At 34.4% G+C, this 15,325-nt stretch overlaps 1 protein-coding gene across 1 annotated transcript; it reads right to left on the minus strand.

Annotated features, from left to right (window-relative positions):
* Nucleotides 1-280: 280 nt before the first annotated feature.
* LOC133195913 (RNA-binding protein 25-like) lies at nt 281-8,823 on the minus strand. Its single transcript, XM_061331894.1, has 2 exons — nt 8,663-8,823; nt 281-1,213 (listed from the first exon to the last, which is right to left on the minus strand). Exons 1-2 carry the CDS (start codon nt 8,735-8,737, stop codon nt 602-604), a joined length of 687 nt encoding a protein of 228 aa, XP_061187878.1. The 5' UTR covers nt 8,738-8,823; the 3' UTR covers nt 281-601.
* Between the last annotated feature and the right edge of the window lie 6,502 nt (nt 8,824-15,325).

Here is a 15,325-nt window from a genome sequence, read left to right on the forward strand (position 1 = left end):
ATATCTATTCTGCACGCAAGTTTCATTATTATTACCATTATATATATATATATATATATATATATATATATATATATATATATATATATATATATATATATATATATATATATATATATATATATATATATATATAACAAATATTTTTTTGTGATGTAAATTCATGGTTCTCTAAGTGAAACACAATAGTATCCAGTGATCAGTTATAAATGTTTTAAAGATTTACAAATGCATTTGTACAGTTGAATCTCTCGCACAAATCGTCATGAAGGAGGAAAAATGACAGATTTACTCCAAAATTTTATTCAAAATATGGATTTTTACAGCAATAAAAGTAAAAACATAAATGGACCTTGGTACAAAAAAGAGTATAGGAGTATAGAAAAACTGTTGATAAAGGTACATATGTAAGTCAAAAAGGTGTTGCATCTAATTAAATAACAATATTGTTAAAAATTCACATTCTCTGTGTGGGTATAATTTTAACAGCGTGTGCGCTTGGTGGATCCTTTCAACAGAAACAAAGAAACAAACAAAAATACAGCAGACTTCAACAGAAACAACACTTTGTGTTTAAGTTATATGTACAAATTTCCCTCCCCTAGCTCCTCTTGGTATGACGCTTTGGTTTTTTGACGTCATTTCGGCGGTGGTGTTGTACATGATGACGTTTCAAGAGGTTTCTCATTTGCCGTTTTCGGTCACTGCTGTTAAATCTCCGATGCTTCGCCATTCGGTTCCTGAATTGACTACGGTGTCCTTTTCGGTGAAATTTTGGATCCCCTTTTTTCATAACTCGATGTTCTCCAAGCTGCCCGCGTCTTTTCAGTGCCATTTCCATGCGTTTCTTCTTAAATTCCCTTTTGTCATTATCTTTTTTATGAAGCCTTTTCGTTTCTTTCTTCTCTTTGTGTGATGCATGTTTTGGGGACTGTTCCACTTCGCCCCGTTTCATTCGATGAAGAGCAATGTCTCTCTCCAATTTCCTTTCCAGAATGGCCCTCTTCAGGCGTTTTACCCTTGACAACGCGTCAGTGTAACCCCTCTGTATTCTTTTCAAATCGGATCTTTTCTGACGCGATAACTCTTTATCATCGAATCGCTTTACTCTGGACAATTCCTCATCCTCCTGAAGACGTTTGACTCGTTTAAGTTCATCTTCCAAACGGAGTTGATCAGCTACTTCCACAGACCTCTTCTGCAACGAGCGAATCTGAAAGATTTCAGTTGACGTAAGTAATAATAGGTAAACAAAACATAAGTAAAAACTGCTGGAATTCAATTAAGGAATAACTGACTTTTGGGGGGGGGGGGGATTGTGATGTGATCAATCAATTTGCTCGCGTGATAATTTGCATAAACACCGAAGGCGTTTATGAGTAAAATTATCACGCGAGCAAATTGATTGATCATCATCATAAAACCAAAAAAACAGACAGTTATTCCTTATATTTACATTTTTACCTGATCCTTGATTCAATTAAAAAAATTCAATAATAAGAAATCTTAGCATCCCCACCAATTGTATTACTAAACAACACGCAGCGAAAAAGTATGCAGTTCTGTCACGTGCTGAGCAAATCGATTTATGGGGTTATAAGGCCATTACCTTATTTGTAGATTTATCTCAGAGAAAGACACTGGAAAATGTAAATAATCAGAAATAAAACATTATGCTGTAATGTTTCAATACGAAAGTCAAAAGGAGAGAGTGTAATCAAGAGAATATGATTTGAAGTGCAATTTTCATTTGATAAACAAATTGCTGGTGTTAAGAAATACATGTAGGAAGTGTCTATTTAAGGGGTTGGTACAGGATTTCCAGTTGGGTAGGGGGAGACAAGCTTAATGATAAATGACAACAGAAACTTACGCTACTTGGTTTTCATATGAGTTTAATAGCATGCAATTTAGCAGGAAATGCGATCCTTCGTTGTATTTAATCTACAATAGCAATTAAGGGTAGGTGCTCTCTTGACAGTTTCGAATGACTTTCAAACAAAAAAAAAAGATCCCAGTGCAATTATTACTTGCATATTGAATCGAAGTCTCAAGGAATTAATATCACTGCACCCATTTCTATATTTGGAGATTAAATATTACCTAATCGAAAAACTCATGTAAATGATAGAAACAATGTCCCCGATGGTTATGCAATGATTCTCATCATCAGTCAGTATAACACTCTGAAACTGTGGCAATTACTTCGTGCGTGGTTGCACTTTAAGGAATTTTTAAATCGAAGGTTAGACACAAACTAAGCTAAATGAAAAAATATGGTTCTTGTTTTTTTTTATTTTCGAGAAATTGAAGTCTGCACTGCGTCAATAACTTCATTGTTTCCCTACGGGAAAGCTCTTAATTAACTTTGCATCTTTTATGTGTATGCCGCCTGTATTAGCAGGAGTCTTATTGAAACTTGATAGAAATGGAGGCTAAACTTTTGAACATGATTCCAACAGTTAGTTCAAACACTGGAATACTGTACCTTAATTTTTGTGTGTGTGAGTTCGTTTTTGTTTTTGTTTTGTTTGATTTTTCTTTTAATGTAGCTATATGGAAATTTGTTTGCAAATTTATCTTCCCTTTTAATCTTAATGACAAAATATAGTTCTACTGTTTGAAAATATGACGAGAGGAAGAACGGAGGAACTGCTGAAGGTTTTTTAATCTTACTTATATTTCACTTTGAAGGGGATTTCGCCAAAAGAACAGGAAACAAAAGGATAGCAGATCAATTCAATGTCCTCTGTATCCCCATTGTTAAAAGAAAAAAAATATCAAAGAACTGTAAAGTATTTTTAAAATATCAAACAGGAAAAAAATATAATGACCAGTTGCAGCAAGCTTGAAGACAATTTTCTAGTTTATTTAACCTTTTGGCTTGTATGACATCTATCAGAGACGCTAGTCTTGCTTTTATTAGCTGTCTGTCTCCACAGGAACTTTCGAAAACTTTGCTGCATGGCCGTAGGAACCGGGGGGGGCACGGGGGGGCCGTGCCCCCCCCCCCCCAATAATTTTGCCGATATATAGATTACTATAGTAAACATAGATAATGTGTGCTTGTGCCCCCTCAATAAAAACGTCTGATGACCTTTTTTTTCTTTTCTTTTTTTTTTTGCTTGTTAAGGAATTTTGGTAGTTGAAATTTTTTTTTTTTGCTTGTCAGGAAATTTTTGGTAGTGCCCCCTCAACGTCAACTGAAAAATGTATGGCTGTGCCCTCCCCCCCCCCCCCCCAAACTGAAATTGCTTCCTACGGGCCTGTTGCTACGTAACGGCTACGTACTGCTGGATATCGCTTCAAGGCGAGGCCTATGTAGGGATAACGATTCATACAGTGCTTTCAACTTAGATATCTAGCCCAGACTACCTGCTACTATCCTGAACGCAGCCCTGATTCAACTGAACTTGGCACAAAGCATCCTCGAAAATAGAAGAATCAGATTCAATGTATAATGACCATATTTTGTACCTAATAAATGAATGGTCCGATATTTTAAATCATGGTAGCATTTTGAAGATGTAATCAAATATAAATGCTCCACCAAAAGAATTTATAAAATTTTGATTATTGTCCAATTAATTACACCTTGAATTTTACATTGAACTCTATGGGCAGTGCATGTTTTTATAAGATATTGTAAAAATAATTTAAATTTCAAACAAATCTCTTGGTGAAAATATGCATAAACTCCCTCTTTACTGAACTATGAAATAAAATGAATTATTTACCAAAGAAATTTTGAGAAATTGAAAATTTTCTTTTTTTCATCAAGGACAGATAATTCTTCAAAAACTTTTAACATTCAAAATGACCATCTCCCTACATGTTATAAGTCGCGTGAATTAGGTTCATTTCACTTTTATTGTTATCTAGCAATGCATTTTTGACTAGTTTAAAATTATTTAAAATTGTTCAAAATCCCTTCATTATACATTGAATACCTTAAGGTGGACCGAACCTTTTACCAAAGGGAGACAATTGAGAAATAGATATTGCGAGGTGAACTCATATTCAATCTTCTCCTTCAAAACAACTGGACCAGGAATTCTTTTTTAGTTTGGCGAAAGCTGACCCATGAAGTGAACACTTTCTTAAATGGACCTATGTTTTCTGCTTCAAGCTTGGTTTATTTTCAAGACAATCAGTGTAACGTGACAAATCAAGCACAGAGACTTAATTTCTCTCGGAGTTTTGAAAACAGTTATTAAAAAAATCGTATACTAAAAACTTTAGTTGTTAGAATATGATTTTTATATCTATTTTTACACTCCAGGAACAAGCCTCTGTAATCGAAGTAGCTCAGTGAACTACACCCGGTCAGGTTTCCTATTACTGTCGCATAAAATATTCATTCCAAATATCAATACAAGGAAACGTGTCTGCTGTTAGGACATCAAATTGATATCAAGTGTAAATACACAAATACATATTTATATTGATTTTGATAAAACGCTATTGTCCTTAGTATTCAAGTTGATTTCCTTGTTTCATGCGTCACGAAGCTTAACCATCAGGAATACGTTGCAGTGTCAATAGAAGATCGATTTCATGTTAATAAAAATTGCTATCAGTAACTCTTCTTCGCGCGCTCTCTCTCTCATTTTTCGTTTACTGAAATCTTGCATGTCAACAAGTTCATTATCAAATTAAGCAATTCATCACGTCCAGCCTATGTTAAAAAAATTTTGAATCCCTATTGTTTTTGTAAAGAATTCAATGATTGTAAACTGTCCTCGGGTATTTCGATAGAAAAGGAATGTTAATCATATCGCAATGTATTAGAATGTTTTCGTAAATTTGTGTTTTTCTGAGATAAAAGTACTGTTAGACCCCCCTTTTCCCACAAAACACAAAAAGGTTTCAAAAAGAAACCAAAGAATGGCATCAAAGACAGTCTTCTCTAGATTGGTGATGAATTTTGGATGCAGTAAGTGCTCTAACCAATGTAACATTTCTAAGATATGAAGTACAGTACCAATCAGACCCAACCTGACACCCAAGCAGACTGCTTTCTCAGAATTTGGGACTGTTCTGGGACCGCTTTGGGACTTTTCCAGAAAGGGAATCTAGCGGTCCCCAAAACTGCTTTCTGGAAATGCTTTGTTTATCCACGTTAAGCAGTCCCAAAGGCAGTCCCAGGGACTGCTTTCTGTCAGGTTAATTGGGTGTAGTTGGTTCTGTAAGTAACTGGAAGCGTATAATTTAATATGTCCATGTAGAAAAGCTATCTGCCTGTTTGTGAACGTGTCTTTCAGACACCTAACGGGTGATCGTTAAGTTAAAATGATATATCTACCTAGCTATAAATTTAAAAATGTTAGGAGACGGGCAAAGGAAGCAAATTATGTAAGCAATAATGGACGAGTGATAATAGTAGAAAAGGGAATTTTGTGAAGAGTATAACATTTGTTCTATAATAGGAATATACCTTTCACTAAGAAAATAGTGGGATGGAATATTTTATTACCCGTGAGGTCAAACCATCGGAGGCCAAGACTGACTTGATGAAATTTACTATTTATTTGTATGTTTGGCCATAGCACTCAGATTGATGTATTAATCAACGCATAATACCGTTGATTTGATGGTATGACAAATAACCTTCTTCCGATCCTCCAGATTACATGATGCGAATAGTGCTATAGACACGACAGAAGTATAATACAGTGTACTGTGACCATTCGCGTCCCTGATTGATGAAAACTTTGCATTTCATGTTCTTTGCATTTCATGTTATTCAATCAGTTCTTTGATAAAATAATGAGACCTCCATCAGCAGTAATTAATAATTCATCAAAAACAGAAAATGAGAAAAATCAAGGATGAATAAATACTTTTACTATTTACGACTAGCTTATTTATTTTCTTTGAAAGAGGTAGAGAGGATCGAATTGATCATCTTGATTTGACCAGAGGCTTGGTTGTGTTGATGCGTTGATGTGTTGACGTGTACGGAATTAACTGTTATGATCAAAAAGTGTGAATCCAATACCTTATCAATAATTTCATCCTTCAAGTATAGGAAAAATATGTAGTCATAAGTAATTCGCTTGTAAATTGAAAACGCGTCATCTAACATCTATTTCCACAAACGTGAATTAGAATGGACACAAAACCCTTGGCTTGCGACGATGGTCAACTAACGGACATTGGAGAATATTTACTATTTGCCCCCAAGTTTATTTAGAGACAATAATCACTGCTTCATCTTTAAAAAATCTGGAAATAAAAAGGTTAAAATAAGTTTGGGAACATAAAAAGTATGCAAGATGTAATGATGTGATGTGAAGCAAACTCTTGTGATATACCAAGTATCAATTTACTTTAAGTCTTCAAACCCTCAAAAAGTGTCGAGCTTAAGAGATTTGTGATGGACTCTTTAGCAGCAACGTCACTAATTTTGGTACACCGGGTGCGTATATGTATATGAGTGGCCTTATATTTAGATACTTCAAGCTGCTACGGTAACCTTGAACTTTGAGTCTAAAAATATTGAAGACCGCCTAAAATTTAACTCAATGTATCATAAAATACAGTCAAACCTTGTCTCGAGAACTCGACGGGACAAAATTAAACTTCGAGATATCCGAAGGTTCGAGATTATGAATGTAAAAAAACATTAAGAAAACATGGATGGGACTGCCAACTCACTTCGACATATCCCTGGTATTCGAGATATCGGCCGTGTTCGAGATATAGAACGAAGTTCAACTGTGTTGTATTTTAACAATGATAACATTTATGGCCGTGTCAAATAGTGTTTGTTTATCACCCTTTTATACCATTGTAATAAATTTTATTTAATAAATAAGTTTAACAAATCCTTTAAATATCCCCAAAATGTATTTATAAGGGATTGATTCAGCCATATACTAGTAATTAGTACTTGCAGAATATTTAAATGGTTTTTGAAATTAAGTCACGATATGTTAACTTTGAACTAGGTGACTCACTTCGTAATACCATGTCTTTAAATATTCATAATAAAACAAAAATGGATCCATTACATTCAATCTTCAAAGAAGATAGACACCAGCGTAAAATTACGTCCTACGTAATGATTTTATCCCCGATTTTCCATCATTAGTCAGTTAAGACTTCATTAAACATTTTTTCCAGTAAACTGTTTTTAATGTCAGTTGCCTGAGTCAAAATCAAAAATTTTAAAAATATAAGTGTCGGCTGCAATGTACTAGTGCCATCCTTCGTTCTGACCATATGGAAATTCGAATGAATTTTCTAGTAACCAAAATGTTATGTTTTCATATATAACTTCAGTTTATTATATCTTCTGTTTTGTATTTATTTGTTTGTTTTTTTGTGTGTTTTTCGTTGATGCTTCATTTGTTTTATTTTATGATTGTTTATATATGCCTTCGTTCCCTCTTTATTGATCAGTCTGTATAAAGGTCTTGTTCTGAAAAAAAAACATGCTTTAATTGTCCAGCATATTATGTTTAATCTTTATTAAGTGTATAAAACCTGTTGAAAATAGGACCATGGATCCAAAAGCTTAAGTATTTTTGCTCTTTAGATAGCAACTTTATTCAAACTTCAGTACATTCTATTCATGATTCTAATGTTGACCGCTAATAAATTAATGTCAATACGGGTACCCCCCCCCCCCACCCTCCTCATTTTATTTTTTCAACTTAAACTTGATAATACCTTAGTTTCAGACACCATGAAAGAGATCAATGTGTCATTTTATAAATTGAACATTAACAGATGGCAAAGTTGTGTAATATTGAAAATCTATATTGAAAATATAACCAGGTTTTTAATTACTAAATCGAAAACAGGTAGTTTTAATGCCGATCGAGTCTTAACATTATAGCATCGGATGCTAAACTTGGTCACAGCATGGGTTTATCCTGTATTGTTTCCAAAAGTCAGAAAGGAGTATATAACTTTGGGTAACAAAACAGGCTAAGCCCCATATAGATAGCACTCGGCATCCTCAGATTTTCAAAATCTATCGATTATTCCAACGGAGATTGAATAAATAATCACGAGTAAAAGTGCTTCTCCAATATTCGATTCATGGTAGTCGTAATGCTAATAAAAACACGCTAGTTAATTAATTGTGCATCCCTATTTGATATGTATATTTATAAGTGAAATAGAAACAGCGTTAAAATAGCTTCTGTATGATATATTCATGTATGTGTTAAATTCGAAACGGGAAGGGTATATAATCATAAAATGACCTTTCATGTGTTGCCTGTCTTAAGGAAGCCAAGATTACAGTGTATAGATAAGAATCAAATATTGTCTTAATATTCTAACATTCTTCAAACATGCTGGATTTTTCAAAATGTCTGAAAAGCATGCAGTATAACTATATTATAACCTGTTTTATTTTTTACATCATACAGATTATGCTAATACTGCTTTCATATACATAGATTTGATCTTCAATGTCGATTTTTCTTAACATTAAATAAATTAATCTCTTCTGATGATACATCCAAATAGAACAAATTTAATTAAAAATGAAATTCAATAATTGTCTCCTATCTAAGATTTCTGTTTTTGCTTGAGAATTTTTTTTCCTCACTAACCCTAATTTTATGAAGATACTAACCGAAAACAAACATTTCTTTTTGCATGCTGTATGCTCTGGAATTTCAAAGCCAAAATGTTTACCCACCTCCGACGCCGCAAAGGACCACGAAGAAACAATAGTCACAAAAAGCAGCAGGAAAACTGAAACACAACGTTCCATGGTGGAAAATTTCTGTAATCACGCCATTCAGACGACACTTACTAAATGGAAATGGCTATCAGCTCCCTTCAGCTTTGGTATAATCATTTTAAAAATCGATGGCTGCTGCGACTGCGCAGTACACATGAACTGATGAGACCAAGGTCATGTGACTGCTCTCTGCCAGTTTCTGTGTTTTTGCTTTGGAAATGAAATCGATTTTCTACCTCAGATTTGTTGTTTTTAAAATTCTGGTTACGAAAGAATTTCACAATAAACGAACAAATATATGTTTCAAGATGTATCATGCAATTAATGGCCTTTGGGTGGTTTAGGATTAATCATTTTAAGACACCCTGATGAATGGTTCCGCGACTGATAACACTTTGTTTCCCGAAAGGCTTGAAGTAGGCCTACGTCATTCATTGCTTTGTTAAAAATTGGTCATACGTTATTTTTTTTAATCTCTGGAAAACTACGCATTTAATTGATTGTCTTCAAAATCACTTTACAACTGCCATTGATTTGAGACATGTATGAAAAAGAAAGAAGATAAAATATTAGTAAAGGTACTAACAATTCTATATACACTAGCTAGCATTTTTCTTAAATACGTTACATACAATTATACATAAGGGGTTATTTCAAATTTCTAGAGACTTTCACAGTCATCACCGTTTTCAGTTTGACGCTGAGGGAAATAAAAGTCTGGAAACCCCAGAAACCATCCATATTTACGGCAACCTTGGAGCATGAGAAGTTGCAGTTGACGAAACCGTGCTTGCATCTAGCTCCCAAAATTCCCAGTATTGAAATCGAGTCACTCCAGCCAAAAAAGTAGATGCTAGTGCCCGAGGGCTAGACCATAAGTTACAGAGTCTTTTTACAATTCATCTTTAATTTATCCAGTGGCGATCGAGTTCAGGATTTGCTCACTTTTGCGCGGTGGTTGAGAAAGGGGATGATGCATGGGAGAAGGTGGCCACACCCAGTCGAGTCAAAAATTTTCTTACATGCTAAAAAGACTAAAACGTCAACTTATTTATTGTGGGTGGGGTAGGACTGAACCAATGATGAACTTTGCAAACAATTGCTAATAGTTAAAACTGTCCTTGACTTAATGTAAAAAATTCTTTGTATCATATATAAGGAGGGGTTCAGGACAGGTTTCCTGAAGGGATGGCACCTTGGTCATTTAGTGTAAATTACTATGTCATATTTCATCAACCTTAAAAATCCATGCCTCCCCCCCCCCACTCCGGATGGATCCGCCACTAACAAATTCAAAGTTATAGGAATTAAAATTACAAATTAAAAAAAAAAAAACACGCAGTCTTAATGTGTCAACCAACCAGGATGTGATAGTGGATTATAATTTCAATCCATGACTTTTACCAAAACTCCCACAATAACACGACCATTGATAGCACTTTATCAAACAAGCAGATTTTTAAACACTGTGTTTGGACGTTTGTATATATTCTCGTCTGAGGCAGTTGAAGGGGTACATTAAAAATGCATGGGTGAATTATGTGTACATTTGATATATTCATACATATTTCTCAAAATATTTTTTGTTAACAGTATCAAAATAACATTGAAATTCTGTGAGTATATTTGCAAATATTAATTTCCAATTATCTCGAGCTAAGATTCATCTATCACACAACCCTCTTTGGGCACTGATTCAGAAGGCAATGGTTTAGCAAACCTTAAAGAAGAAAATCGTGATTCCCCTAATCTCTCACAAATATTACATTCACATCTGTAGTTACCTGAATCTCACTGTGCCTCCATTATAAGAAAATCACAAGTAAAATGCCCTTTCTATTTTTGGGATTATTAGTGACAAACTTATTCATTGGTATACAAAATGACCATGCTAAGGAGGTAGGTGAAATCTTGGAGAGGCGGATCAAAATGTTCGGTGATGCCATTTTAGGATTTTCCGACATTGAGCACATTTATTCCAACGACACCTCTGTGAGTTTTTTGAACTTTGCGGCATGGAATCATTTGGAGAGCATGGTCCAAATTCTGGAAGAAAGATTAAACAAGATAGTTGACGTCTTGTATGATAATAAGAAACTTATCGAGAAAGCGTACAATAGCAATGACTTCAGGACATTCCGGGACCAAGATCTCTGCTGTAAGGTCGATTCTTCAGATTTGGAATTAGATCTTCAATTCAACCGCATGGTGTCAAAATCTATTTGTTTCATGAAATCAGATTCTTCCCCCGGTGACAACATCGACAAAACACATAGCAGTGTCTTCCGGGAAAACTCGGAGAAGTCGCTATTTTTATTGTGGCAGTACTTCGGAGATTCCTTGGGAAATTATTTCCAGTATCCTGCCAAAAAGTCGAAGTGCGATGGAAAAGTTTGGAATGATCCAAGATTTCAGTAAATTGTTTATTCTTTGATTTATTGCAAATATTGAAACAACCTTCAAAAGTCTAGTCGGAGCAATGTATTGTCTACATTGAGAAATTTTATTGAGATATTCACACACAAAAGAATTTTTAAAGATATTATTGTATCAACGTTTTGGATAAAAAAAAAGAAAATTGACTTGCTTGTTGTTTATATAGGATTGTTGCTGTAAGGTCAAAAAAGAAAAGAAAAGAAAGAAAAAAAAACCCAGTAAAATTATTAAAGCGATTTTGTGCGTCAATATATATAATTAATATGTAAACATAATTTAATATTGAAATAAACATGGTCTTTAATCCGATAATTTTATGCTAGCACATTTTATCAACTCTGTTAATAATACGTCAGACAGACTAGCCCGTAAGAAATTTTGACGTTTGTAAACTTTTTCAACAGTCTGTTTTTATTGATATATTCAATGTAAATAGGTAGATAGCTTTTGTAATGCTTAGACAGTTTTATCAGAGTCGATATTGATCAGAACATATATGTGCACCATGTGTAACGAGCATTCATTAATTTTAGTAAGTCATTTTAAACTTTGTCAACATTTAGTCTGGTCAGGTACATATATTCTAACCGAATGTTAGTATAATATCACCCCCTGTATTTTATTGACCATAATTGGTCAATAAAAAATATATATACGTACGTCCCTGGCTCGAGCCCAAAATCATTTTTAAAAATTTATTAATCAAAATTTAGCAAAGGCAGCAACAAGTTTAAATGATAATATACATGTATCTTGATCCTTTGGTGTTGATCAGTTCTCATTTCTTTCTGCATTTCTTTATCACTGTTTATGTCTCAAATGTGTTCATATTTTTTCTCCTTCAAATTTAAGTCTACTATGTAAAAAAAAAAAAAATTACGAAAATTATACATCTCTCTGATTGAATGGCCTCCCTTGTTACATGTAACTCTTCTGCGTTGGAAGTAAAAAAACATATTGTTCCGCGGGAAATTCGTTCAGTTCCCGCAGCATGCAGTCTGGGACACTGTCGAAATCTTTATCACACGTAGTTATCTTTCAGGGATTGGTTTGTTCACACCGTGGTTCCCAATAAAAAGAATGTGGTCATTGTTCTTGACGCCAGTGGCTCCATGTCCGTGGCTGTTAATGGGATGGGGAGTTCTACACCCACCAGGAGCGCTATCGCAAGAGAGGCAGCCATGACAGTACTGGGGACACTCAGTACAACAGATCATGTACGTTACACTCAGCTTTCTGATATTTTCTTATCTCAAGGTGTAGACGCACAGTGTGTCATTAAAAAAACCCCATATATACAGGTTATACTTTTCACCTACGTGTAATGACCAGGGTCTCCTGGTGATTATGTCAGATACCAATATTATCAGCTATTGTCAACATGGTCAGAAGAAAGGTGGTATGTACATGAATTCAGGCATGGAGGTGGAGGAGCAAGGGGCGTTTTGTATGGAAACTATGCATTCAAAGGCTGGCTGACTCACCTTTTATTGAATTATGGTCAACAGTGCCAATAGCATGGCACGTTACTAGCCCCATGCCCTAGTAAATATTTGAGGGGTTTTTTGGCTAGTAGAATGCAGGATTGCACTAGTCCGGTTAGACTAGTAGAATTTCAAGCTGTTTTTATCCATTTCCATCTTGTTGTTTTAATTAGTTAAAAAAAAAAAATTGTCTGAAGATTTGTTTCTTCATTTAAATTTTTCAACTTTCTCACTGACTTTTTTTTTTTATCTTTCTGTCCATGCTTGGTTATTTATAATTTTTAGTTTCCAGTTGCCTTAAAATTCTTAAAATTTTCCCCGACCGACCCTAAAATATGTGAGCCGATCCTAAAAAAATTATTCGCAGATATCTTTCCAGGAGTAAGCTTTTCCAGTTTCACTATTAGAAATCCTATAATCTCGATCACCTCTGTGTTTCAGAAAATGCATATCCTATACACATTAATCAGAAATGTTTTGACAGTGATTTCCCTGGGGGAAAATGGTAGCATGCTTGCCAATAAAATATTAAAATAAAATATAATGTTTTCCCTACCTACCTACCCTATTTTTTCTCAGGTTGGAATAGGAAACACACTATTTATTTATCTTGGCCTAATGAGCCTTCTTGACTAAATCTAAAGGAATGAAACTAAACTGTCATTTTATTTTTCAAACTTTTAAAAGGGCTTTCCCACCCAGTAAAAAGTGATTCAGGGTTAGTAAAATTTTGCCAAATGTTGTTTGCCTGACTGGGCTAGTGCTGAAAAATTTTTTTGGGCACACTAGGTCAAGTGCCTGTGTTATTGTACTCCCCCCCAACCAAAAAAAAAAAAAAAAAAAAACAGAACCGAGAATGGAAACTTAGATTAGATCAACATATATGTTTTTATTACAGTGTCATGTATTATGTTAGATATCACAACTTAGTTGTCTTAGTGTATTGATTTCATATTTATTTAGCTTTCAGATTGATAGTAGCGATAAATAACTTACAGAGATTGGCAACTCTAATCATAGACAGCCATGTAATATGTGACAGACACTGCATAACACTACAAAATTAACTTTACTTCATTTCACATACCAGTGTACTCTATTTTATTGAAATACATATGTATGAATGTATAGGATTCTTAGTTTAAAGTACCTATTGATATTAAAATATACAAGAAGATAAAGATGAAATTAAATCTTAACGAATCAGTCAGCTTATGTTTATAATCAGGTAGATTGTAATTTTCAATTTACAAAATTGTATTTTATTTTAATCTGTTAATTGAACTAAATTGAGTTAAATGTATGGACAATTTAAAAGTATAAATATGAAAAGGTTGCTTTGTACTTCTTCTTAACAGGTGGGCGTGGTCATTTTCAACAGTTCTGCAGTGTCGTCCATGTGTTCTCCCCACCAGAACAGTCAAGGGATTCATATGTTGGTGCCAGCTACCAGCGACAACATGGACTCTGTACAAGAACTTATCAACAGCTCTGTACCATCAGGTCATTGCATGCCAGCATTTTTAACAAAATTAACAAAAAAACCGCTTAAATTGAATATTGGGATAGGAGGATTTTTTCTTAAATTTTTCTGTCCCTATATAACTTTGAATTTTAGGAATGTCTTTTGACACGCAAGAATAAAATCAATGATTGTTGTAGATAAAAGTCAAGCTCAGTCAAAGCTTTGCCAATGCAAGGTTGTACATCAATGAGAAAAATCATACTGGACTTCATTACTGATTCTTGATATTGTTTGAATTGTTTCACAAACATCACTCTATGAGTGACTGACAATTTTCCTATATTTGCAATTAAGTTGAATCAGTTCAGTTTCAGATTCATTGGTGATTTCTCTGACCTCTTTTTAGCTCACCTGAGCCGAAGGCTCAAGTGAGCTTTTCTGATCGAAAGTCCGTTGTCTGTTGTCGTCGTTGTTGTTGTTGTAAACTTTCCACATTTTCATCTTCTTCTCCAGAACTCTGGGCCAATTTGAATTTTCAATCAAACTTGGGACAAAGTATCCTTGGGTGAAGGGGATTCAAGTTTGTTCAAATGAAGGCCCACACCCTCTTACAAGGGGAGATAATTACGAAATAGCAAAAAATTAATGGCATTATTGAAAAATCTTCTCAAGAACCAATGGGCCAGGAAAGATGAAGCTCATGTGGAATTATTGTCAGGTAGTGTAGATTCAAGTTTGTTCAGATCATGGCCCCCGGGGGTAGGGTGGGGCCACAATGGACGATCAAAGTTTTACATAGGAATATATAGGAAAAATCTTCAAAAATCTTTATATTTATATGGAAGCATCCTCAGATAGTGTAGATTCAAGTTTGTTCAAATCATGACCTCCAGGGGTATGGTCGGGCCACAATGAAAGTTCAAACTTGTAGAGATAAAAATCACAGTCAAAAAATATAATTTTGTTCAAATCATACCCCCCACTCCCTTTCAGGGGTAGGTTGGGACCACTAATGCATTTAAGCTTTTCGATACTAAACTGATTTTTCCTTTTTTCCTAGCCACAGTGCTCAGGTGAGTGATGTGGCTCCTGGGCCTCTTGTTCATGTTTCTAAATGAGTTTCCATGGTTTCAGAAACATTATTTTCATAAGGTTTTCTTGGATGTTTACTACACCAAGAATTGTTTTTTGACATGTTTAGTGTTACATGTAATTCTAAAACCAAAGAGATTT

This window comes from Saccostrea echinata, unplaced genomic scaffold, assembly GCF_033153115.1.
Source record: "Saccostrea echinata isolate AGI-Se365-2 ecotype Australia unplaced genomic scaffold, CSIRO_AGI_Sech_v1 ptg000029l, whole genome shotgun sequence".
NCBI lineage: Eukaryota > Metazoa > Mollusca > Bivalvia > Ostreida > Ostreidae > Saccostrea > Saccostrea echinata.